The 22,802-nt window shown below is 64.6% G+C and overlaps 2 protein-coding genes across 12 annotated transcripts; both read left to right on the plus strand.

The window, feature by feature from the left end:
• Nucleotides 1-780: 780 nt before the first annotated feature.
• LSR (lipolysis stimulated lipoprotein receptor) lies at nucleotides 781-13,665 on the plus strand. 11 transcript variants are annotated; one of them, XM_070062440.1, is made up of 10 exons: nucleotides 781-1,248; nucleotides 2,259-2,603; nucleotides 6,327-6,446; nucleotides 9,723-9,779; nucleotides 10,315-10,461; nucleotides 12,108-12,275; nucleotides 12,375-12,434; nucleotides 12,536-12,664; nucleotides 12,807-13,435; nucleotides 13,524-13,665. In XM_070062440.1, the coding sequence occupies exons 1-10, from the start codon at nucleotides 1,083-1,085 to the stop codon at nucleotides 13,557-13,559; spliced, it is 1,857 nt and encodes a 618-aa protein (XP_069918541.1). In that variant the 5' UTR covers nucleotides 781-1,082; the 3' UTR covers nucleotides 13,560-13,665. The 11 variants fall into 11 exon arrangements, with proteins under 11 accessions (XP_069918541.1, XP_069918545.1, XP_069918540.1 ...); XM_070062439.1 differs by having other exon boundaries at nucleotides 783-1,248; nucleotides 12,533-12,664; XM_008249492.4 differs by having other exon boundaries at nucleotides 786-1,191; nucleotides 12,533-12,664.
• A 1,042-nt stretch (nucleotides 13,666-14,707) lies between these two features.
• USF2 (upstream transcription factor 2, c-fos interacting) lies at nucleotides 14,708-22,802 on the plus strand. The gene is made up of 10 exons (XM_051836124.2): nucleotides 14,708-14,841; nucleotides 15,109-15,155; nucleotides 15,275-15,393; nucleotides 15,533-15,733; nucleotides 16,051-16,201; nucleotides 16,324-16,411; nucleotides 16,621-16,679; nucleotides 21,737-21,831; nucleotides 21,941-22,069; nucleotides 22,154-22,802. The coding sequence occupies exons 1-10, from the start codon at nucleotides 14,780-14,782 to the stop codon at nucleotides 22,241-22,243; spliced, it is 1,041 nt and encodes a 346-aa protein (XP_051692084.1). The 5' UTR covers nucleotides 14,708-14,779; the 3' UTR covers nucleotides 22,244-22,802.

The following is a 22,802-nucleotide window of genomic DNA, read 5'->3' on the forward strand; positions in this document are numbered from 1 at the left end:
AACACGCCTGGGTCTCCCCCAGCCTGCGGCCAGCCCGCCACCTGCGGGAAGTCTCACGCTGGAGCGCCCAGGGTTCCCCGGCCCCGGACACGCTTCCCGGAGCTGCCACCGGGGGTCAGCAGAGCCACGCCGAGCGCCGCGCGGGCAACCCGCTCCCGGGCGCAGGTGGCTACGGTCCGGCCGCGCTTGGGAGAAACCGGGCCCGGGCCCGCACTTCCCCTCTGGCCCCTTTAAGAGCCAGAGTTTCCGGAGGCCTGACCCGGGGACAAGGGTTGCCCGGGGGCAGAACCACGGAGCTGGGAATGCGGGGGAGGTGGCGAAAACTGCCCAAGAATTCCAACTTGTCCGGTCTCCCGGTCCTGGAAGTCACCCGACTGGGACGCACGAGAGACCCGCACTGCCGGCCCTGCCCGCGCCCGGGGAACCTCAGCGCGAGTGGGGACCGAACGCTCCCGAGAGCCCCAGCCCTCTCCACGGGGTGCACCTAGGCGGGTCCATCGCCAGCCGGGGAGAGGGGTGTGGGCAGGGAAGGAACAGGTGCGCCGCGGGACACGCCCTCGCGCAACAGGTGAATCACCCCAAGTGGGTCTCGTGGTTTTCGTGGATCTCGACCCACTGGGCCTGGCCCGGCCAAGGGGACCCGTGGTCCGCGAGTGTCCTCCCGCCAGCCAGTCACTTGGTTCTGGCCCTGAGGGCCGGAGCGCACCTGGGTCAGCCCACTTCCGGGGAGGGAGGCGGGGAGCCCCTCCCCGCCGCCCACCCCCTGGGCCCAGCCCTCCGCTCCCACCCTTGTGTACCTGGGCGGATCCATTCCCCGGGGCGCGCAGGGGGTGGCCGTGGCTCCGAAAGCCACAGTGGGGCAAGCGCGCGACTCGCCGAAAGCTAGGCGCGCGCGCCTCACCCACTTTGTATCCTTTAAAACTTCCACAACCAGCCGGGTCGTCTTGGAGCCGGGACGAGAAGCCACAGCGGGAAGCGGAGGGGCGCGCATCCCTCCCGGCCTTGGTGCGCTCCGCGCCCCCTACTCTCCCGGTACTTGGGAGGGGACGCGCGGGCCCGACGCGCCCAGACGGCGGCCCGCGATGGCGCTGGTGGCCGCCGAGCGCCCCTGGGGGCCGGGCCCTCACCCGGTCGCCCGGAGTCTGGGCGCGGCCGTCTTCGTGTGGCTCCTCCTCGGCACCTGGTGCACAGGTACGGAGTGCGGGGCCCCTGGTGCTGCGGGACTTCGGGTGACACCCTACGAAGAGGGTGGGTGGACCGCGTTCTTTGCGACCCGGGAGGCGGCAGGACGGGGGCCGGTGGAGACCCCGCACCTTGGGAGAGCCGTGGCTAGCGGGAATGAGGGGATTCCCCGGCCCAGACGCGGAGTGCTGCCTCCGCCCTTGCTGGAGAGAGCAGGAAGTGAAACTCGCTGGAGCGTCAGGCCGGGAGCGGCGGCGAGAAGGGGATCCTTTGTGGGCCGGGGGGGAAGGGCGGCCCAAACACCAGGCTAGGCTGGGCCGGGGACTTGGGCGCACCCCGAGATTTCTGAACGTGGCGGGAAAGGGGAGAAGGCACACGAAGGCTGGAGCAGATGCTTCCCGGAGGTGGAGATGAAGAATGGGGCCCGGGCTTCGGGTGGGGTGGGGACTCCCCAGCGGCCCCACGCACCTCCCGCGGGCTCCAGGCCGGGTAGGATGGACTTGTGGACTTGACCCCGTACGGTGCTGGCACCTCTCACCAGGGTCGGGTATTTGGGTGGGGGTGAAAGTGCTTTTTGTTTGAGCCAGTGGTTCTGGGCAGGGTGAGGTGGGAGGCACCGAGGGAAGTGTTGTGGGAAAGTAGCCACCCTATGGGAAGCAGTCGGGTCAGAATTCACCAAAGCCACCCGAAGGTAGAGTCCTGGGCGGTTCATCTCCAGCTGGGGCCTGGGGCACCGGGGCCCTGGGGTGGCCATTTGGGTCTGCCTGTGTGGACCACAGAGATGCCTCTTCCTGTGAGCGGTGACCAAGGCAAGAGGAGTGGAGCCGGCGTTCCAGGAATCTAGCCCTGTGACCTTGGATCTGCCACTCCAGCCCCGTGGGCCTAAAAAAAAAATCCCAATGATTACTGTAGCCACCTCCCTGGTCTCGGAGCTTAAGGAACGGCGTGTCCCGGGCGCTCTGTAAAACCGCACTCCCGCCTGAGCGTTCAGCTGATGACAGGGCGTCTGGCTTCTCGTCCTGGAAGTACTTCCTGCAGCTCACGGCGGGCCCTGCCCTGTCTCCTCTTGCCCACAGCCCCTGCCGGCGCCATCCAGGTGACCGTGTCAGACCCCTACCACGTGGTGATCCTCTTCCAGCCCGTGACCCTGCCCTGCTCCTACCAGATGACCATGACCCCCACGGCCCCCATCGTCGTATGGAAGTACAAGTCCTTCTGCCGAGACCGCGTCGCCGATGCCTTCTCCCCGGCCAGCGTGGACAACCAGATCAATGCCCAGCTGGCGGCTGGTAACCCAGGCTACAATCCCTACGTGGAGTGCCAGGACAGCGTGCGCACCGTCAGGGTGGTGGCCACCAAGCAGGGCAACACTGTGACCCTGGGCGACTACTACCAGGGACGCAGGATCACCATCACTGGAAGTAGGTTGTGCAAGGTGCGGGGAGGCGGGGCAAGAGGGGTGCACCTGCAGGTCTCACCTGGGAGCTCCAGAGCGCCCGCGGCAGGGAGGGCTCCCTCTCTGTGGCCATCCATCCCTCCCTTTATAGAACCACGAGACTTGGCACTTGCCGCGTGCCACGCTGTTCTGGGCCCTGGGATACAGCAGTAGGCAAAACCATCAAAGCAGAGCCCTGGCGAAGCTCTCATTTGCAGCGGGGGAGGCCAGCACAGGCTGTCCCGCCCAGCGCTGGGAGGGCTGGGGCGCGGGGTTGTGGGAAACAAGGTGGGGGCTCACTCTCTAAGAACGTGAATGCTGTCCGCAAGCAGAAGACAGAAGTGTGGAAGAAACAGGTCTGGAAATGCGTCCCAGGGCTCGGGCTGGAATCCAGCCCCAGGTGGTCTAACTCACTGGGACGGCACAGTAACTGAGCGAATACTTCGTGGTACAGAAGTCCAGAGACACAAGGCGACTTGCACAGGGTCACACAGTGGGCGACCGATCTGGCCGAGGCTCCAGACTTCTCACTCCTTTTACTCCCTCGGGGGAGGCAGCGGAGGGGACGAGAGCCGGCGGTGGGGAGCGGCTCCAAGGGGCCAGCCCGCACCGTGCCAGCACACCACACACGTGACGCACGGCTCTGAACCGCGGCAGCCCTGCGGGTCCTTGTCCTTCACCCTGTCTCTCCCTCCTGACGGGGCGTCATTCACACAGTGTGTCCGCCAGGCGCTGGGCGTGGAGCCGTGTTTGGGACAGCCAGGGTGCCTGGCCCTCGGGGACGTGACATCCTGGTGGGGCGAGACGGGCAGTGGGCAAGCACGCGTAGCAAGAGTAAGAGAATGTCAGACAGTGCCAGAGCTGCAAAGAAAGCGCCGTTGAGTGTCGCGCCCTGTGGAGCCATTGGGCCCTATCAGCCCTGTTTCCGGGGAGGGACCAGACGTACCCTGAATTTCCATGGGCGGTTCAACCCCAAGCATCCTGCTGGTGCCTGAAGCTGAAGGGCTGCTTGGGGTTCAGCCTGTCCCAGCCCCCTTCCCTCCACCCCGGCAGCCACTCCAGCCTGGACAGGCATGAGTGCCAAGCCCTGCGGGGACCACCCTGTGCTGAGCCTGTCCTTGGGGGCTGCAACTGGGCCCCGCTCCGCTGAGCACTGAACTCCACGCGCAGCGACCCTAGGCTCTGAGGGGTGGGGGCCGGCACCATCAGGCTCCAGGGGTTTCCCGCTGCTGCCTGGGGAGCCTGGCGGGCCGCGAGTGCTGTGCATCCATTGTGTGTGAGTCCCTTCCGGAAAGCGTGGAGCCACGGGAGCTTCCTGCCTTTCAGTGCAGGGGCCTTCTCGGTGGTGCCACTGGGGCACTGACTGCCCTGGTGTTAAAAGGGATGCTGAAGGCGGCCCTCGGGCAACCCGCAAGGTTGCCGGCCCCTGGTGTAGGCCCTCAGCTCAGCACCTCTGGGTGGTGTGGGCCCCAGCTTCAGAGACCCCGCGTCCGCCTCCTCTGGCTGTGGGGGAACACAGCACACGGCCTGTGCTGGCGGTAGGCAGGGATCCAGGCCCGCGTCTTCCCCCTGACAAGTTAAAAGCAGTGCCCAGCCTGTGTGATCTCAGGGCCGGACGGGGACCAGGGACAGGGTGCGCCTGGCAGGAAGGAGGTGGACCCAAGCCCTCAGATTGATCAAAAGAGGCCGGAAACTCTTGTATTTCATGGGTTTTGAAAACATCATGCAGGCCAAACAAAGTGCACGGGGCCCAGATCCGGCCCACGGGGCCCCAGGTCCCAATTCCTGGCCTACATGATTGTGGTCTGTGGCAGGGGGTTCCTGCGGGCCCCGCTGTGCGGATCAGGGGCTGATGTAAAGACACAGGTCGGAAACGGCCAAGAGGACTTTGGGGCAGCTGGGGTGCTGGTTTGCGCTTTTGAGGGCTCAGTGACAGAACACGTGCATGCACGGGGCCCAGCACACAGTGGGGGCTCATTATACGCAGGACAGCTGTCTTCACGGAGGGCGGCCGTGGCCCCCACTTCTGCCCCGAAGGTCACCTCCGAAAGCGCACAGCCCTCACCTCCAGGCCTGGTACTTCCTGCCGCCTCCCCAAGTTCACTGGCTCTGTGCCCTCTGTCACCGCCTGTTCTGCGAGGCGATTACATTTGTGTTTGCGTCTCTTTCCCAGGTCGTCTGAGCCCGTGTAAGGGCGAGGATTTTTACCTGTTCTCTATAGCAGTGGTGATCAAATGTATTCGTCTCCTGGCCTCTTTACCCTCTTAATCGTTTTGTAACATTTATTTGAATGGCAGAGGGACACAGAGAGAGGGAGAAACAATCTTCCATCTACTGATTCACTCCCCACATGGCTGCAGCAACCAGGGCCGGGCCGGGCCAATGCCAGGAGCCCAGAACACCATTCAGGTCTCCCACGTAGGTGGCAGGAGCCCGAGTACTTGGACCGTCCTCTGCTGTTCTCCCAGGGAGATGGGTCTTGCAGCCACATGGGGTATCGGCATCCCAGGCAGTGGCTTCACTGGCCGCATCACAATGCCAATCCTAGACTCTTTGCTTTAGAATATGCCAGAAATACTGTCTAGATTCTAACATGTAAGATGCATCCAAGTATTAGTTGTTGAATGAATGAATCAAGTGTCCATTTGAATGTAGCCCACATGTCCAGAATGTTCGACCAGGCAACAGAAGCCAAGAAAGGCCAGCACGAGGAGAGCAGCGCTCATTTCTGCTCCCGGCCAGGCCCGTGTCGGGCAGTAGGTGCCCAGCAGTGGCCGAGGCCGTCACAGATCTGCCGCAGGGAGGTTCGCTCAGTGTGTGCAGGGGCAGGGGAGCTGCGTGAGCTGGGCTGGCTGAGGCTGGAGGACCGAGCAGGGAGCAGCAGCCTCGAGGGGCTGGAGGAGCCTGGCGAGCTGGGGTGCAGGGAGCAAGGAGACGGTGGGGGTGAGGCGCTAGCTGGGCGCTGGCTGAGCGCCGGCAGCCGGGGGTGGAGTGCACGTGAGGCCCTCCTGCTTGGGGTCTCAAGGCGGCGGAGGCCCAGTGGGAACTGGGCAGAAAGTGAGCAGGAGGTGGAGGGACTTCCTGGCTGCGATGCGGGGCTGTAGCCTCTTCCCCGCCCCCCCAGGCCTAAGCCCAGAGTTGCCAAGTGAGGCTCCCTGTTCCAGTTCCACACTGGTGAGTGATGGCAGGGGGTTAACTAATTAGGGTCTGAGGAGCAGAGAGGAAACAGGATGCGCTGGGAGACTTTCATCAGTGGCGTAATTAACAGGCTCCTTGCCTGGGGCTGCTTCACACCACAGCGTCCCCAAGCCCTGGGCCTGACCTGGGCCTGACCAGGATGTGGGGCAGAGAGAAGAGGGGGAGGAGTCTCCGTGTCTCCCACCCCCACCGTATGTATGGGAGTGGGGCAGTTCCTGACCTGGCGTCTGGCAGGGTCTCTGCTCCCTTGCCCTGGGCAGCAAGAGGAGTGAGGTGGCCCAGAGAGTGGGTCCAGGCCAGAAGTGCTGCCTTGCCCAGCTGCACCGTCCAGGTGGCCTCCCCCACCTGTAGGCTCCCAGGCGCCCCACAGTAGCTGCTATGACGTGTCTGTCCCAGGCCAACCTGGTTTCCACTGATTCGCTCGTAGCCCCTCCCCAGGGTGGGGGAGTAGGGTAATTGCCCCCCTGGCCCCAGGAAGTACTCTCCCTCACGCTGTCCCCCTCCTGCCCAGACGCAGACCTGACCTTTGAGCAGACGGCGTGGGGTGACAGTGGTGTGTATTACTGCTCCGTGGTCTCGGCCCAGGACCTCCAGGGGAACAATGAAGCCTACGCAGAGCTCCTCGTCCTGGGTGAGTGAGGCGGCCCCCGGGGGCCTTGTGTCCGCTCCTGTGTGTCCGTGTGTCCGTCCCCTGCCCTGCAGCTCACTCTCCGGGCCCTGTCGCCTGCTTTGCTGTCCCCTCGCGGCACCGCCAGTCACTCGGGCTTCTCCGTGTCCTGCACCCCAGGCAGGGCCCCTTGCCACTGGGGTGGGTTCACGTCAGCCAGAGCCAGACTTGGGGTGGCGAGAACTGGAGACTCCGCCTGGCCCAACCTCGCCCCTGGAAAACACACGTGTGCTCAGGGTGGCCTGCAGTGATTGGGGAGGGTTGATGGGGCGTATGGTTGTCTCTCAGCACCCATTGGTGATCGGCTCTAGGACCACAGATTCTGACCTGGGAGGCTGTGGGGTCCCCTGTTTGCATATAACCCACACACCTGCTCCTAGGTAATATGTAATACATTGTAATGGCTGCCGCAATACTTGTTACAGTCCCGGGTTCCGGGAAGGATGCAGAGGGAAAAGTCCCTGCCTGTTCTCCACGGCTGCATGTGCTTTTCCCAATATTCTTTTTTTTTTTTCAAGATTTATTTATTTATTTGAAAAGCAGAGTTACAGAGAGGCAGAGAGAGAGAGAGAGGTCTTCAATCCACTGGTTCACTACTGCAACGGCCAGAGCTGTGCCAGTGTGAAGCCAGGAGCCAGGAGCTTCTTCAGGGTCTTCCACGCAGGTGCAGGGGCCCAAGCACTTGGGCCACCTTCCACTGCTTTCCCAGGCAATGGCAGAGAGCTGGATTAGAAGTGGAGCAGCCAGGACACGAACCGGCGCCCATATGGGATGCCAGCACTGCAGGTGGAGGTTTTACCCTCTACGCCACTGCACCAGGTCCTCCCCATCCCTCACCCCCCAGTATTCTTGACCCACTGTTGGTTGATTCCAAGGAGGCAGAACCGGTAGATGCAGAGGGCTGACCTCATAACTGGGAGGAGGCAGGGCTACCTCGCACCCGGGAGCCCTCGCCCAAGTTCCTGGAGAGCTCTGCCGTCTGTCCTGCTGGGTGGTGCTCTGTGGCCAGCGCAGGGTATGAAAGTTTGAGTGTGGCTGCCAGGCTGCCTCCAGATGCCCAGGGCACATGGGGTCTCCTCCAGCCCCCTGCCCTGTGCTGGGGGATGCTGCCCAGTGCCCGGCGCCCTGGTGTAAGCCGGCGCGTGGTCTCTTACCACAGATGTGGTATGTGAGGGGCACGCATGTGGGAATGAGCACAGGCTGGAGTCACACCCAGGGATGCCCATGCGGCCAGGTTCACATGGGGCGGTGGCACCTGTGCCCCAGCGACCCCGGCGCCTCTGTGTGGCCTTCAGTAAGACACACAATCTGCAGGAACAGTTCTCAAAATTTAGGCTCAGAACCCATTTATACTGTTTACTATTGGGGACCTCAAAGAATTTCAAGGTTTTGTGGCTTACATGCATGGTTGCTTAACATATTAGAAATGGAAACCGGGAAACAAAAAGAAAAATGGAGAGAGAGAGATCCTATCCATCCACTAGTTCACTCCCCAGCTGCCCCAGGGCTGAAGCTGGAGCCAGGAACTTGATCCAGCTCTCCCACGTGGGTGGCGGGAACCCAAATACTTGAGCCCTCCCTGCTGCCTCCCAGGGTCTGCATTAGCAAGAAGCTGGAGTCGGGGGCTGGCACTGTGGCGTAGCAGGTTGAACTGCCACCTGCGATGCCAGTCCCATGTGAGTGCTGGTTTGGGTCCCAGCTGTTCCGCTTCCAATCCAGTACCCTGCTGGTGGCCTGGGAAAAGCAACGGAGGATGGCCCAAGGGCTTGGGTCCCTGCCACCCCCATGGCAGACCCAGGTGAAGCTCCTGGCTCCTGGCTTCAGCCTGGCCCAGCCCCAGCCATTGCAGGCATCTGGGAAGCGAACCAGTGGATGGAATATCTTTCTGTCTCTCTTTCCCTCTCTAACTCTGATTTCAAATGAGTAAATAAACCTTAAACAAAACAACTGGAGTCAGGAGCCGGAGCTGGGAATGAAAGCCCGGTGCTCCGTGTGGGACGTGGGCGTCCTAACTGGCGTTTGAACTGCTCGGCTAAATGCCCACCTCCTGAAGCTGGGAGATTGGTTCTGGAACATGAGATACGTGGCACATAGTCCACGAGCCAGCCTCGCCAGGAGGGATCCAGTGTACACTCCTGAGAGAACCAGAGTGAAGTCGCTGCTGCGCCCCCCCCCAGTAGAGGCATACGGTGCCACACACGTAAACTCTGGAGACAGCCGTGTGTGCGTGCCCGAGCCCGCCCCCGCCCCCACGCCCACGCACGCTGTGATGCTGTGGGTTCAGAGCTCCTGCAGGGAGGCAGGAACCTGGTCCTGAATGTAGACAGGTGGCAGCGTGTGTGAGCTGAAGTGGACCCCCCTGAGTCACCTTTAAGGCCACAGCACTTTTGCCATCTTGGGCCCATTCCTCCACTTAAACAAAAAAAAGATTGTGTTGTACGGTTGTGTTATTTTATCTTTTAAAAAGAGTTGTTAGAAAGGCAGTTAGAGGCCAGCGCCGCGGCTCACTAGGCTAATCCTCCGCCTTGCGGCGCTGGCACACCGGGTTCTAGTCCCGGTCGGGGCGCCGGATTCTGTCCCAGTTGCCCCTCTTCCAGGCCAGCCCTCTGCTGTGGCCCGGGAGTGCAGTGGAGGATGGCCCAGGTGCTTGGGCCCTGCACCCCATGGGAGACCAGGAAAAGCACCTGGCTCCTGGCTCCTGCCATCGGATCAGCGCGGTGCGCCGGCCGCAGCGCGGCAGCCATTGGAGGGTGAACCAATGGCAAAGGAAGACCTTTCTCTCTGTCTCTCTCTCTCACTGTCCACTCTGCCTGTCAAAAAAAAAAAAAAAAAAGAAAAGAAAGGCAGGCAGTTAGAGATCTTCCCGTCTGAAGACAATTCTGTATTATATATCCAGGATTTTTATATTTTTTGGCTTTAAAAAGAAACCATTCATATGGGCACCAGGATCCCCTTTGCCCAGCAGACCAGGCCGGCCCCTGTGGCCTGGCTTGGAGCCCCAAGGGCCCTGCGGGGGAAAGGCAGTGGGCCTCTGGGGATGCGGTTGGGACAACTGTGGCAGAGCGCCGGTCGGTTAAGGCTGGAAGCCTCCCACCTGACAGCTCCCATGTGGGCGGGGCAGAGGGCACAGGACACTCATACCCTGCCCTGCCGCGACCCCCGCAGGGCCCACCTGGCACTGGGCAGGGCGGCCTGGGCTGGCTCTGGCCAGCGTAATCTGTTTCTCTTTTGTCCCTCCAGGCAGGACCTCAGGGGTGGCTGAGCTCTTACCTGGTTTTCAGGCGGGGCCCATGGAAGGTACGGGGGTGGAGCCCTGAGTGTGGGTTCTCTGAGGAACCCCACACACTGCTGCTGTGTCGGGTGTTCCCCCACCCCCTAGACACCGCTGCTGTGGACCCCACTAACCCTGCCCGACTCCCACTCACCGGGCTCGGGGCTGGGCTGGCTGAGGGGCCTGGGGTGCAGGCAGGGGCTCCTGTGACTGGCGCCCGCGGTGCTCTTCGGGGTTGGGCGCTGGGCTGCTGGCGTGCTGTCCCGTGGGGAGGCTACAGTCTGTCTTGCTCTGGCCATGTCGCCTCTTGTTTCTGCCCTACCTGGACCCCAGCGTGGGGGGTGGGTGGGCTCCCTAATTTGGGGACTGGCCTCGGTCATACAGGGGTTGGTGCCCTCTGCAGCTGTGCCCTAGCCTCTGACATTGGGAGAACCCAGCAGGAACCTCAGGTTCCCTAGGGAGCTTTGCGAACACACGCCCCACCCACCCAACCCCTGCCCTGCCCCGCCCCTGCCCCTTGCACGTGGCCCGGCTCAGGGCCTGTTCCCCCATCTCTCGTAGACTGGCTCTTTGTGGTCGTGGTCTGCCTGGCCGGCTTCCTCGTCTTCCTCCTGCTGGGGATCTGCTGGTGTCAGTGCTGCCCGCACACCTGCTGCTGCTACGTCAGGTGTCCCTGCTGCCCGGACAAGTGCTGCTGCCCCGAGGCCCGTAAGTGCCCCCCACACGGCCACCCCCACTCGGCCTCCCTCCTGGGGGCTGGAGGGGAGGAGGTGGCTGTCCGCCTGCCCCCAGGACAGTGCCACTGCCCTGGAGGTCGCGAGGTAAGCAGCTGGAAGGCAGGCAGGCCAGAGAGGATCTACCGTCTTAGACAATCATTTACGGACTCCAACTTTGAACTCTCATTTATTTATTGAGACCTTTCTGAGAGTATAATCCATGCACACGGCAAAAAAGCAAACGTCCAACAGTGTGAGGCAGCGTTCACAGGAAAGTAAAGCCCCCTTAGAAACAAAACTTTAACAGAATAAGCAGCCAGGCAGGGTTAACGGCACCAGGTAACAGCAGCAGCAAAAAGCCGCGGCCGCACACACACTGCACATGGGACAAAGATGCATCCAGCCCTTCCGGGGCGTGGGGATGGGGGTGGGTGTATCCGTGGAGGGCTGGGGATGGCCGTGGGGCCAGGGAGGGAAGGGACAAGGAAACTCAGCAGGAGGGGAGGGAGACGGCTCCCTCCCACGGCTGCTGCCGGTCCCCTGTTAACTTCCCTCTGCGCCCGGCCCATGTCGCACCTGTAGTAACGCGCACAGGTGGCAGTCAGGGAAGGGGTCTGTCCTGACCTGCCTGGAAGCTCGGTGGCTTTCCCTGTCCCTGTCCCATCCTCTGTGATGTGGAGCTCATGGGGCAGAGTCCAGGGGTCTGGCGCCCTGCGGCAGCGCTCAGCCGGAGGCTCCGCTGTAGGGCACCGCAGGGGCCAGCAGCGGCAGTGCCCCCGGGCCATGGTGCAAGTCGCACAAGCACAGTGCTCTCGGCCCTGAGCCACGTGCGAATCCTCCCCTTGGAGGTCCCGGGCACCTGCGGTGCCGTGAGCGTATCCAGAAGACTTTAAGTGCCCGCGTCCTGAGACCCTGGCACCCCGAGGGTGATGGGAGCCCTGGGGGAGCTACAGCTCTCCCGCCAACAGGGCCCATCTCCCCCTTACTTTCCTGCTGGAGCCCCAAGGAGGCAGTGACCCGCCTGCAGCCCGGGACTCTGCCAACAGAAGCCAGCTTCTTGCCCTGGGGAAGGTGGAAGCAAAAAGGACTTGCCCTTGAGCTGTGGGCCAAGAGCCAGTGGGTGGGAGGGAGTGGGAGCCACTGCAGCTACTCCCCTGCTGGCCGCCGCCCTCGAGCGTCTGCCCGACTCCCCTTCCGTGCAGCTGGCCCGGAGGATGTCCTCGCAGGCCCAGGAACCACGAGATGCGCCATTTTCCTAGAGCAGGCGCTTGGCTGCCGTTGGGGAGCCTGGTTCCGGCGTGGGGACTGCAGTGGACCCTGCATGAAGGCTTTATCTGCAGGCCCAGGGTGGCCACGTCCTGCTGGGGTGATTGCAGAGAGAACTGTATGTAAACCGTCCACTCGGCAAATGCCTGGTGAACTGCCATCCTGTTGGGGAGATCCGCCTGCCAGGCTGGGGCCCAGCACCTGTGCCGGTCACACAGCAGGGCCTGTGGCCCTGAGAAAGAAGTATGACAGCAAGGGTCCAAGTGCTGAGGGACGCTCCTCCGCCCGCGGGGTGGGACGGAGGGCCAGGCGCTGTCAGTGAAGGGCAGCAGGACTCCTGGCCACCTTGTCATGGCGACTGTGTCCCCCCAGTGTATGCTGCTGGCAAAGCAGCCACCTCAGGCGTCCCCAGCATCTACGCCCCCAGCACCTACGCCTACCTCTCCCCTGCCAAGACCCCGCCCCCACCGCCAGCCATGATTCCCATGGGCCCTGTCTACAATGGCGGGTACCCTGCCGACTTCGACAGGAATAGCTCAGGTGAGGCCCACGTGAAGCAGGCGCTCCTGGGGTGGGGGCTGGGGGAGGGGAGGAGCTGGGAAGGCAGGTGGGCAGCCACTGACGGCCAGTCTCCCGCAGTTGGCGGCCACAGCTCGCAGGTACCTCTACTCCGTGACACTGACAGCGGTGTGACATCTGGTAAGCAGTGGTTCCAAGGCGGACATGCCTGTCGTGGGGCGGGCTGGGCTGGCCCACGGCCCACCCTCCCAAGCTGGCCACCTTTGCTCTGTCCCTAGAAGTCCGCAGTGGCTACAGGATTCAGGCCAACCAGCAGGATGACTCCATGCGGGTTCTGTACTACATGGAGAAAGAGCTGGCCAACTTCGACCCTTCTCGGCCAGGCCCTGCCAACGGCCGCGTGGAGCGGGGTGAGAAAGGGCTCTGGGCCTGGAGGGGCCCCCAGCCGGCCGGGGAGGTTCCCTCGCCGCAGGTCCCTGCCCGGGGCGGGGATGGGGGACGACTCGGCCAGACCCAGGCCTCCAGTATCAGTGACGCCCACCTCTCCCACAGCCATGAGCGAGGTCACCTCCCTCCACGAGGACGACTGGCGATCCCGGCCTCCCAGGGGTCCTGCCCTCAGCCCGGTCCGCGACGAGGAGTGGGGTCGCCACTCCCCGCGGAGTCCCAGGAGATGGGCCCAGGAGCCTCCCACCGAGCGTCCCAGCAGCGGCTGGGGGGCCGGACGGCCACGGGCGCGCTCTGTGGATGCGCTGGATGACCTCGCGCGCCCCGGCTCCAGCGAGTCGGGGACCAGGTCTCCCCCGAGCAGTGGGCGCAGAGGGCGGGCCTACGCGCCCCCCAGGAGCCGCAGCCGGGACGACCTCTACGACCGCGATGACCCGCGGGACTTCGCACCGTCCCGGAATCCCCGCTACGACGACGGCAGGGCCAGGGACCGCGCGCACGCCGACTCCAGGGCGCGCTACCCCAGGTCCCGGGACTCTCGGGACGATGGCTCCCGAGCCGGGGACCCCCCATACGACGCGCGACTCGTAGAAGAGGCTTTGCGGAAAAAGGGGTCCGGGGAGAAGCGGCGGCCCTACCGAGAGGAGGAAGAGGAGGAGGACGACTACCCCGCCGCGCCGCCCCCGTACTCCGAGACCGACTCGCAGGCCTCCCGCGAGCGCAGGCTGAGGAAGGTGAGCGCGGGGCGGCGCCGGCCCCCGCGGGCCCCCTGTCCTGCGGGCCCCCGGCGCTCACCCTTCTTTCCTTCTTTCTCCCTTGCAGAACTTGGCCCTGAGCCGGGAGAGCTTAGTCGTCTGAGCTCACGTTTTGTATGCAGCTTTTGTATTTTTTTTTTTTTTAAACTCAACGCACTACAGATGGAGCCCCTCCCCTCCTAGGTCTAATAAAGTTTACAACCACAAGGCCTGAGTGTCAGACGAGCGTCTGTACAGCAGTGGGTGCGAGGTGCGGGAGTTGAGGCGGCCGCGCGGCGCGCCCGGCCCACGCCGGGGCCCTCCTGCCCCGGGGCCCGGAGGCCGAGCCCGAGCGCGCCCTCTCGCTCTTCCAGGACAGTACGTGCCCCACGCGCCGCCGCCCGCCCAGCGTGCGCGCCCCGGCCCCGCCCAGCGTGCGCATGCGCCCCGGGCCGCCGCCTTCGCGCGCAGCGGCCCTGCCTCCGGGAGCGCGCGTGCGCGCCCTCCTCCCCGGCCGCCCGGCCCGCCCCTCCCCCCCGACCTACTTTGCCATCTCCAAACCCCGGCAGGCCTGCCTGGTCCCCGGCGGCCAGGGCCCCCTCTCTGGGCCCTCGTGGCGTTCCAGCCGGGCCCGCGTTCCACCCGGGGTGCACGCGGCGGGGGCGACCTCGTGGCCCGCGGAGACCCGGGCCCGCGCGCGCGCCCGCTCGCCCGCCATCGGAGACGAACAGCGCGCGCGCTCCCCGGGGGCTGCCCTCCCCCCGCGCGCGTCGGGCCCGGGCTCGCGCCGCCGCCGCCGCCGCGCGCGCGCAGCTCAAGTAAAGGAGGAAAAAAAAGGGGGAAAAAATAGAAAGCGGCGGCGGCTGCAGCAGCGATCCGCCGCCGGACTGGGCCAGGCCGGGCGGCGGACGCGCGAGCCGGCGATCCGGGCGCGAGGCGGCGGCCATCCAGGGCGGGCCGAGCTCAAAAAAACAAAGTCGCGGCGGCGGCGGCCGCGGCTGCCCGGGGAAGGAGGCCCGAGGGCCGCGTGCAGAGGGCGGGGGGCGGCCGCGCCGCGTCCCGGGGCCTCGGGCCGCCGGCAGCCGGCGGGCGGGCGGAGGCGGCAGGAGGCGGCGGCTGCAGGAGCGGCGGCGGCGGCGGCGGCATCTCCTCCTCACATGACCCCACTGTTTGTCCCCGTGATCAGCGCGAGCGGCTCCCGTGTCTCCTCCGTCCCCTCCTGCCGCGCGGCGTGAGCGCCGGGCTCGGGGGCCCCCCCGGCCGCCCGCCCCCTCCCCTCCCTCCCTCCCTCCCCTCCCCTCCCCTCCCCCCCGGGCCCCGCGCCCCCCCCGCCCCCACCCCCCCATGGACATGCTGGACCCGGGTCTGGATCCCGCTGCCTCGGCCACCGCTGCCGCCGCCGCCAGGTAAGAGCGCCCGGCCGGCCCGTGCCCCCGCGCGCCCCGGCCCCGGCCCTGTGGCCCGCCGGCCGGCCGCCATGATCCCGAGCGGCCGCCGGGCCCAGCTCAAAATGGAGGCCGCGAGGGAGGGGGCCCCGGGGCCCGACGGCCCCGGCCCGGGTCGGGGTCCCGGCCGCCGGCGGGGCGGGGCGGGCGGAGGGCCCCGCAGCGGGGCGCAGGGCCGGGGGCGCGGGCAGCCCCGAGCCCCTCGTCTTCCTCTCCTTCCTGTGCTAGTCACGACAAGGGACCCGAGGCAGAGGAAGGCGTCGAGCTGCAGGAAGGTGAGTGCTGGCGGGCGCCCTCCCGCCCTGGGCCGCGGCCCGCGCTCGCGCAGGGGCCCGGGGGCGCCCTGGCCCCGCGCGACCGCTGACCACCCGCCCTTACCCGCCTCGGACCGCAGGCGGGGACGGCCCTGGGGCGGAGGAGCAGACGGCGGTGGCCATCGCCAGCGTCCAGCAGGCGGCGTTCGGCGACCACAACATCCAGTACCAGTTCCGCACAGAGAATAATGGAGGACAGGTGAGGCGGCAGCGGCCCGGGAGCCCCGCGCGGGAGCGGGGCTGAGCCGAGGGTCTTAAGCCGCGTGGGTGGGAGAGGCTGGTGCCGGGCCCGGGCGGGGACCCCAGCGCCGGTCTCGCTGCTCTGCCGCCCCCTGCAGGTGACGTACCGCGTAGTCCAGGTGACTGATGGTCAGCTGGACGGCCAGGGAGACACGGCTGGTGCCGTCAGCGTCGTGTCCACCGCTGCCTTCGCGGGGGGGCAGCAGGCTGTGACCCAGGTGGGTGTGGACGGGGCCGCCCAGCGCCCCGGGCCCGCCGCTGCCTCTGTGCCTCCAGGTCCCGCAGCGCCCTTCCCTCTGGTAGGTGCCCGCCTCTAGGGGTGCGGCGGGATGGAGTGGGCAGGGGGCCTGCCTCTGGGGAGCCCCGGGAGCAAGGCAGGGGGATGCAGACGCTGCCTCGGGCCCTGTGGGGTCCAGTCCCTGAGGTGGAGGCGGTGGAACCTCTTAGAAGGCGTCTCTTCGCCTGTAACATGGGAATGTCTCTAAGAGCAGCCAAGTTTCTAGGGCCTTGTGAGATGCATGACACAGTGGTGTGGGGGTGGGCCCAGAGTTTGCAGTCCAGAGAGCCCATGAGGACGGAGACACTGAGGGCCGCCCTGTCCTCGCCTCCTCCTCAGGCTGTGATCCAGAACCCCTTCAGCAATGGCGGGAGCCCCGCAGCCGAGGCTGTCAGCGGCGAGGCGCGATTCGCCTACTTCCCGGCCTCCAGCGTGGGAGACACCACGGCCGTGTCTGTGCAGACCACAGAGCAGAGCCTGCAGGCTGGAGGTGAGAAGATGAAGCAGCTGGGGGGTGGCGGGGAAGGAGGCGTGGGGCTCAGCAGGCAGGTGCACCCCCAGCCCGCTCCCGCCCCGGGCCCAGCTTGGTGCCGACCCACGTGTTCCCCGCAGGTCAGTTCTACGTCATGATGACGCCCCAGGACGTGCTGCAGACGGGAACGCAGAGGACGATCGCGCCCCGCACGCACCCCTACTCCCCGTACGTGCGGTGGACTCGGGGGGCCCCAGGAAAGGAGGCTTTTCCAGAATGGGAACTGGGCCCATGGTGTCTTCTTGGGCCTGTTTCTGCTTTTCTCTTGTCCCTCTGTGTGCGTGGATCTGCCCTGCAGAGCTCTCCGAGTGCTTCGCGAATGCCAGGAGAGACGGGCCTGAGGGAGTAAGGCCGCTGTCTCTCTTCTGCCGTTGTAGAAAAATCGACGGAACCAGAACCCCCCGGGATGAGAGAAGGAGAGCGCAGCACAATGAAGGTGAGGACGGCGGGCCCAGCCACAGCCCCCCAGGAGGCTGCGTCACCGACAGGGAGGGGCCCCCTCTCCACGTGGCAGCTGTCGGGCGCACGCCCCTTGCCCCTGCCTGGGAGGCCTCAGGCAGCCGTGTGGTGCCAGGGAGCAGAGCGCAGAGAGAGGCCCATGCCTCAGCCTTCCCAGAAGCACCCACCCTGAGGTGCGCAGCCCCTGGTCCTGCCGCCTGGTCTCTGCCTTACCGCCGCCGCCGCCGTGGGCACAGCGCCTGCCCGTGCCAGGGCAGCGCTTACACCCAGACAACCAGCTCTCGACAAATATTTACTGGCCGTGGATTCCAGGCTGGGCCGCGTGGGCCCCAGGCCAGGCCTGGAGTCTGGCCTGGAGCGTCGAGGAGGCAGGGGTGGGGGGGGAGGCTTGGGTCTGACAGATGCTGCTGGAGGAGGGGATGAGGCCACCCCAGGAAGCCATGGTCGGGAGCCCGTACGCGGGAGGAGGTGGCGGAGTGGGCCGGGCTGCTTCGTGGGTACTGGTCTGGTTGTGGCATAGGTTCCACGTGGCATGTCTTGGGAGGGAAGCTGGGGCTGGGGCCTCGAGTGTCATGGTGGAGCCGGGTGCTGAAGGTGCTTAGTGGTGGTGGGCGGCTGCTCAGCCGTGAACTTGCTCGGTCAACGCGTACGTACCGTGGGACCGCACCTGCTAGGACAGGAGGTCTCGGCTCTCCGGGGCGGGAGACAGAGCTGTCCATGGCTGCGGTGTGACGTCAGGTCACAGGTCACGTGAAGGAGCACGAGGCTGGGTCAGGAGGTGGCGAGTCATGGCGCTGTGTCCTCCGAGGGCCCAGTGTGGGCCTTGGCAAACAGGCCCTCGGGGGTCTGGGGAAGAGCCCCAGGCAGGGGGTCTCGGGCCTCGAGCTGGAGCCAGCAGGGCAGGCTCGGAGGGTGAGGGAGAGGCCCTCCCAGGGCGGCTGCCCTGCCCCTGTGCGACGCGAAGCCCCGGAGGCTGGGGCGGCAGGAGACACCTGCGGAGCCCTGGGCTCACTCGTGCTGGGTCAGTCAAGCGGACTCCGAGGCTTAGGAATGGGCTCTGTGCGGATGTCCGGGGGGAGCGAGTCTCAGCTTGGTTTGGGGCGTGGCACATGGGAAGGCCCTCCCTCCCGTGGGCTCCCGGCTTACCGGCGGTATGGTCTCGAGTGGGTTCCTGCTCTCTGCCTGCCCCGCTCCCTGTAAGATGGCACTGACCTGGCCGCTCGAGCTGACACGTGAGAGGCCCACGGCCGTGTGTGGTGTCCGCACGGTGGGACGGAAGTGACCAACACTTGTCACATGGCCTTCCCCTGGACATCGTGACCTTGCCCTTACCCGCAGCCGCATCCCGCCCGCCTCTCCCAGCCTGTAAACCACTGGAGCCGCCACCTGCCCCGCCCCCACCTCCCGGTGCCCTTGCCAGTCTGGCATGTCTGCAGAGCGGCTCCGTCCCACGGCACCCTCAATGACCTCACTGGCTGCTCCCCGCTGTGCCCCTCCTGTCCAACCCCTGACCCTCTGTACCCTTTGCCTCCCCTTCCCTGCCTGAGCCTCAGAGCAAGCTCCTCCCCTCCCCCTTCCTGGGACACTGGTTAGCAGGAGTGGAGAGGGACCTCCAGGGTGATCCGGGGTTCTGGGTGAGCGGAGCAGCAGGGTGGCCTGGGAGTTTGTGCATTCAGCAAGTTCTCCGGGTGGTTGATCACTGGGGCAAGGCTGCTGGGTGTTCTCAGGCGGGGTCCGGCCCCTGTGCCCAGGCGTGGGTGTGCGTCCTTCTCTGAGCAGCATGGGACTCAAGGCTGAGAGCCGCTTCCTGCTGTGCTCCCGCCCCTGGGTCCTGGTGAAGCTCGGAGCTGTGTTTCTGCTCCTTGCTTCTTTCCCGACCCCCGCTTTCATTGTCTGCCTGCAAGTCTTTGGGAGGCCAGGCACGGCCCAGGCTTTTTTTTTTTTAAAGGGTATTTTGGCGTGCTTTTTTTTTTTTTTTTTTTAAACAGAGTTACATAGAGGGAGAGACAAGAGAGGTCTTCCATCCTCTGGTTCACTTCCCAGGTGGCAGTAACAGCCGGGACTGGGCCAGGCCAAAGGCAGGAGCCTGGAGCTCAGTCCACTTCTCCCACACACGTGCAGGGGCCCAGGCATGTGGGCCATCCTCCGCTGTTCCCCAGGTGCATTAGCGGGGAGCTGGATCAGAAGTGGAGCAGCCGGGACTCGAACCGGCGCCCATATGGGATGGCTGTGTTGCAGATGGCAGCTTAACCAGCTGTGCCACAGTGCCGGCCCCCAGTCTTCTTGTCCCAAGCACCTTGCTGTCCCCTCCTGACGGAGAAGGAACGCTTCTCTCTCCAGAGCAGCACAGTTGTCACAGTCACCAGAGCCAGGGCCCCTTGCAACTCGACACTCCTCCCTCCTGTCCAGAAAAGCTGGCTTCATGTTCAGTGGGTTTCAAGTCCGCGTCCTGCCCCATTTCCCCTCTTTCCCATCACTTCTGGGTTCTGCAGGGGCCCCTCCCTGAGTCACACTCATGGATGCCTTATAGGTAGAGTCACGTGGGCTCCCGGTGCCCAGGGCACGTGGGCGCTGCCCGGGGACAGCCTCAGCTGTGACCGTGAGCTCTGGCTCCTTGCTGGCACGTCAGAATGCAGACTGAGAGAAGGCACAGCGCACGTCTTAGGTGAAATCTGATTTTTTTAAGTGTTGGACAGAAGTGCTTTTTCTGGTTCATTGATTGCCATTCTTCATGTTCCTAATTCGCCTCTTCTGCTTCAGGGCTAATTTGCTGAATTTTGCTGTGTGTGGTTTTTTTTCCTCTTAGTTTTTTAGATTATTTTAAGCTTTCCTGTTTTCCTCATCGAAGCCCTTGCTGTCGCAGGTTGTATTCTAGCTTCTGGGTCTGCCTCGTGTTTTGGATGAGTTGTGTTTTCACTGTCAATCAGATTGAAATATTTCCCCATTTTCCTTGTGATTTCTTTGACCCTTGGGTTATTTAGAAGTGTGTTGCTTAATTTCCAAAATATTGGTGGGATTTCTGGGTATCTTCCCAGTACTGTTCTTTGATTTAGTTCCATTGTTGTCAGGGAACCTACCTGTGCGGGTTCCCTCTTTGGAGCGTGTTGAGGCTTGTCTTGGGGCTCTGCTCACGGTCTGGCCTTGCGAGAGCATCTCAGGATCCTGTGTCTGCTGCGTTGTGGGGAGGCACCCTCAGTGCCAAGGTCAAGTTGGGTGAAAGCTGCATTTTCACGCTGAAGAGCTTGTGTGGAGTGGACCTGGCCTTGGTCCTAGCGGGTCTTCGTCCGTCTCAAATGTGCCTCTGATGGCAGGCGCTGGCCTTGCGGGAGGAGAGGATGGGGCCCAGGCCTAGGAGCAGGGTGCCCGGGGCCTTGACAACCTACTTTGACAGCCCGCGTGTCCCCGGTCTGTTCTCGGGTCACCTCTGCCGGGATCTCGCCACCCGCCTGCCTGCTGTTACGCAATGTTTCTCCCAAGTCTTTCTCTGAAGGTTCGTCCCACTTCCCACGCTGAAATGGTTGCTCCAGCCTGGGCATCCCTGGGGCACTGTGTACAGTCTGGAGCTGTAGTGCGCACGCCACAGGGCCAGCATCCCGCCTGCGTCTGTCCGCAGTGGTGCTGTTAGCGCCAGCAGCACGGAGCCCGGGCTCGCTTCCACCAGGACTGCAGCCCTGCGCGTGCTGGGGCAGGCAGTAGGCTTTTACGGAGTCAGTCCAAACTGAGACCTGCCGCCGTCCCTGCCCCTGGAGCCTGACAGGCGCACCTGTGAGACACAGCTGCAGCTCGGTGCCAGGCTGGGGGGCCGCAGAGGGGCTGAGATGCCTGTGGTTGAGGATGGGCTGCACCCCTGAGGTCTGAGCGCGCCACGGGGTTCCGCGATCCTGGGAGACAGGGCGTCCCTGGTGGCAGGGGTCCTCAGCAGCCCCCGGGCCTTGGCCTGACCTGGACAGAGCTCCACCCTCGGCGTGGCACTGGGGAGGTTTCAGAGGAAAGAGAAGAGGGAAGAGGAAGGAGAAGTGGGGGTGGGGGGGGTCCACACTGGAGGCAGCTGCTGCTCGGGCCACGTGGGAGGTGCTTGCATGTGGGAAGGGGCTGGTGGGCCAGAGGGGTGAGACCCAGAGGAGACAGGCGTTGCCACTGTTGGCCCTGAGTGTCCTTGAGGGAGCAGCACCTCCCCCACTCTCACTAGACCCCTGCCCGGAGCCTTTGGAAAGGCCCCTCCCCACCTCTCCAAGCCCCACCCGGCTCCACGCCCAGTGTCCGCTCTCCATCAACACCGCAAACCCCTTGAGCCCTCTGGGCAGGGGATGAGGCCCCGTGGGTGGGAGTTGGGGGTCACTGGCTTTGTTTTGTGTCCACACAGTGCCTGGTACTGTGTGTGCTTGGAAGGCCACGGAGGCCTGGCCCAGCCTTGTCTGGGCAGGGGTCCCAGGCTCCAGTGTGTGCAGACCCAGGGCAGGCCCTGAGCACGTGCCCGGCTGGGGGTGGGGGCAGCTGGCACTCGGCTGCAGGGTTTGGGTGACAGGGCGAACTTTCATGAAATAAACTATGAACGAGTTAAGGGGAATCTGGCGACCACTGGCCATGTTGGCCTTCAGTCTGGGGAGTGGGCACTGAGCTGCCGGGGCCCAGGCTTCAAGGAGGGCTCGGGTGGGACCAGACTTTGTTCTGTAAGGTGAGGAGCAGAGCAGGGTCATGGGAGATGCGGAGAACAAAGCTGGAGGGGCCTGGCCGCCTCGTGCCGCACAGAACAGGGGCCCGCACGGTCAGCGCTGCACCGTGCAGAAGCTGCCGGGGTGGGGTGCCCCAGTTTTCAAATGTTGCCTCAAGCTTTCAAAGCTACGTGGGGAGCCGCAGCTCCCAGCATCTGGCTCCTGCCCCGAGGGTGCGTGGCGGCTGAGGGTCTGGATTGCTTTGTTCTTTTTGGGATCCCTGTGAGGCCACCTGGGTGGGGGCGCGGTGGGGTGGGTTGGGGCGGGCCTGCCTGCGGTGAGTGCAGCCGGTGCAGCCGGCCTCCTGTGGTCGCCCCTGCAGTGGAGCGGAGGCGGAGGGACAAGATCAACAACTGGATCGTCCAGCTTTCGAAAATCATTCCAGATTGTAACGCAGACAACAGCAAGACAGGAGCGGTGAGTGTCCCCAGAGGCCCCAGCCCTCCGTCACTGTGGGGGCCCGGGCTGCCGCCGGTGCCTTGTCCCGGGGTGGTGCTCACGGCTGCCCTTGCCGCCCGCGCCCCAGAGCAAAGGAGGGATCCTGTCGAAGGCCTGTGATTACATCCGGGAGCTGCGCCAGACCAACCAGCGCATGCAGGAGACGTTCAAGGAGGCCGAGCGGCTGCAGATGGACAATGAGCTCCTGCGGCAGCAGGTGGGCTCCAGGGCCTGGAGCGGGGAGGGGGGTCCGGACGCCAGCAGCCAGCCCTGGCTCCCTGTCCCCTGTCGTGCCCACCAGATCGAGGAGCTGAAGAACGAGAACGCCCTGCTTCGAGCCCAGCTGCAGCAGCACAACCTGGAGATCGTGGGGGAGGGCGCCCGGCAGTGACGCCCGCCCCGTCCCGCCCACAGCTGCGTCGGCCTCGGCTGCCCCTTCCCCAGCCCTTAGCACAGAGAGGGACAGACGCCCCTCCCCCAGCTGCGTTTTTTATAGTAGATTTTTAACAAAAACGGGGAGAAATAATGCATTTCTGTGGATACATTGCCCACCGCCCTCCCCAACTTGGAAACAATATCCCCCCAACACGTCTGTCTGTCTGTCTCGCCCCGGCACTCCTGGTGGTCTCAGCTGGAGGCGAGAGGGAGGAGGACAGCGGCCCTGCCATACCTGCTGCCTCCTTGGGTCTCTGGAGGGACCGAGACAGGGTGCTTCGGGAAGGAGGGGAGTCTCTGGGGGGCCATCCCTGGGCCTGGGCCTAAGAGGGAGGCCGAGGCCCACCCCACCTCTTGTGTCTGGATCCCTGGTCCCCTTTGGGTGTGTGTGTGTATGCGTGTGTATGCGTGTGTGTGTGTGTGTGTGTTTTAATTTTCTTTATGAAAAAATGGACAAAAAAAATAGAGAGGTATTTAACTGCAATAAACTGGCCCCATGTGGCCCCCGCCTTGTC

Source organism: Oryctolagus cuniculus, chromosome 18 (genome assembly GCF_964237555.1).
Source record: "Oryctolagus cuniculus chromosome 18, mOryCun1.1, whole genome shotgun sequence".
In the NCBI taxonomy this organism is placed as follows: Eukaryota; Metazoa; Chordata; class Mammalia; order Lagomorpha; family Leporidae; genus Oryctolagus; species Oryctolagus cuniculus.

Excerpts from the sequence above, each read along its gene's own strand:
- LSR (XM_070062439.1), top strand. The coding sequence starts at position 1,083 with ATGGCGCTGGTGGCCGCCGAGCGCCCCTGGGGGCCGGGCCCTCACCCG. Across the intron at positions 12,665-12,806 it reads CAACGGCCGCGTGGAGCGGG|CCATGAGCGAGGTCACCTCC; the intron begins GTGAGAAAGGGC and ends CCTCTCCCACAG. Across the intron at positions 13,436-13,523 it reads GCGAGCGCAGGCTGAGGAAG|AACTTGGCCCTGAGCCGGGA; the intron begins GTGAGCGCGGGG and ends TCTCCCTTGCAG.
- USF2 (XM_051836124.2), top strand. The coding sequence starts at position 14,780 with ATGGACATGCTGGACCCGGGTCTGGATCCCGCTGCCTCGGCCACCGCT. Across the intron at positions 15,394-15,532 it reads CAGAGAATAATGGAGGACAG|GTGACGTACCGCGTAGTCCA; the intron begins GTGAGGCGGCAG and ends CGCCCCCTGCAG. Across the intron at positions 16,202-16,323 it reads GCAGAGCCTGCAGGCTGGAG|GTCAGTTCTACGTCATGATG; the intron begins GTGAGAAGATGA and ends TGTTCCCCGCAG.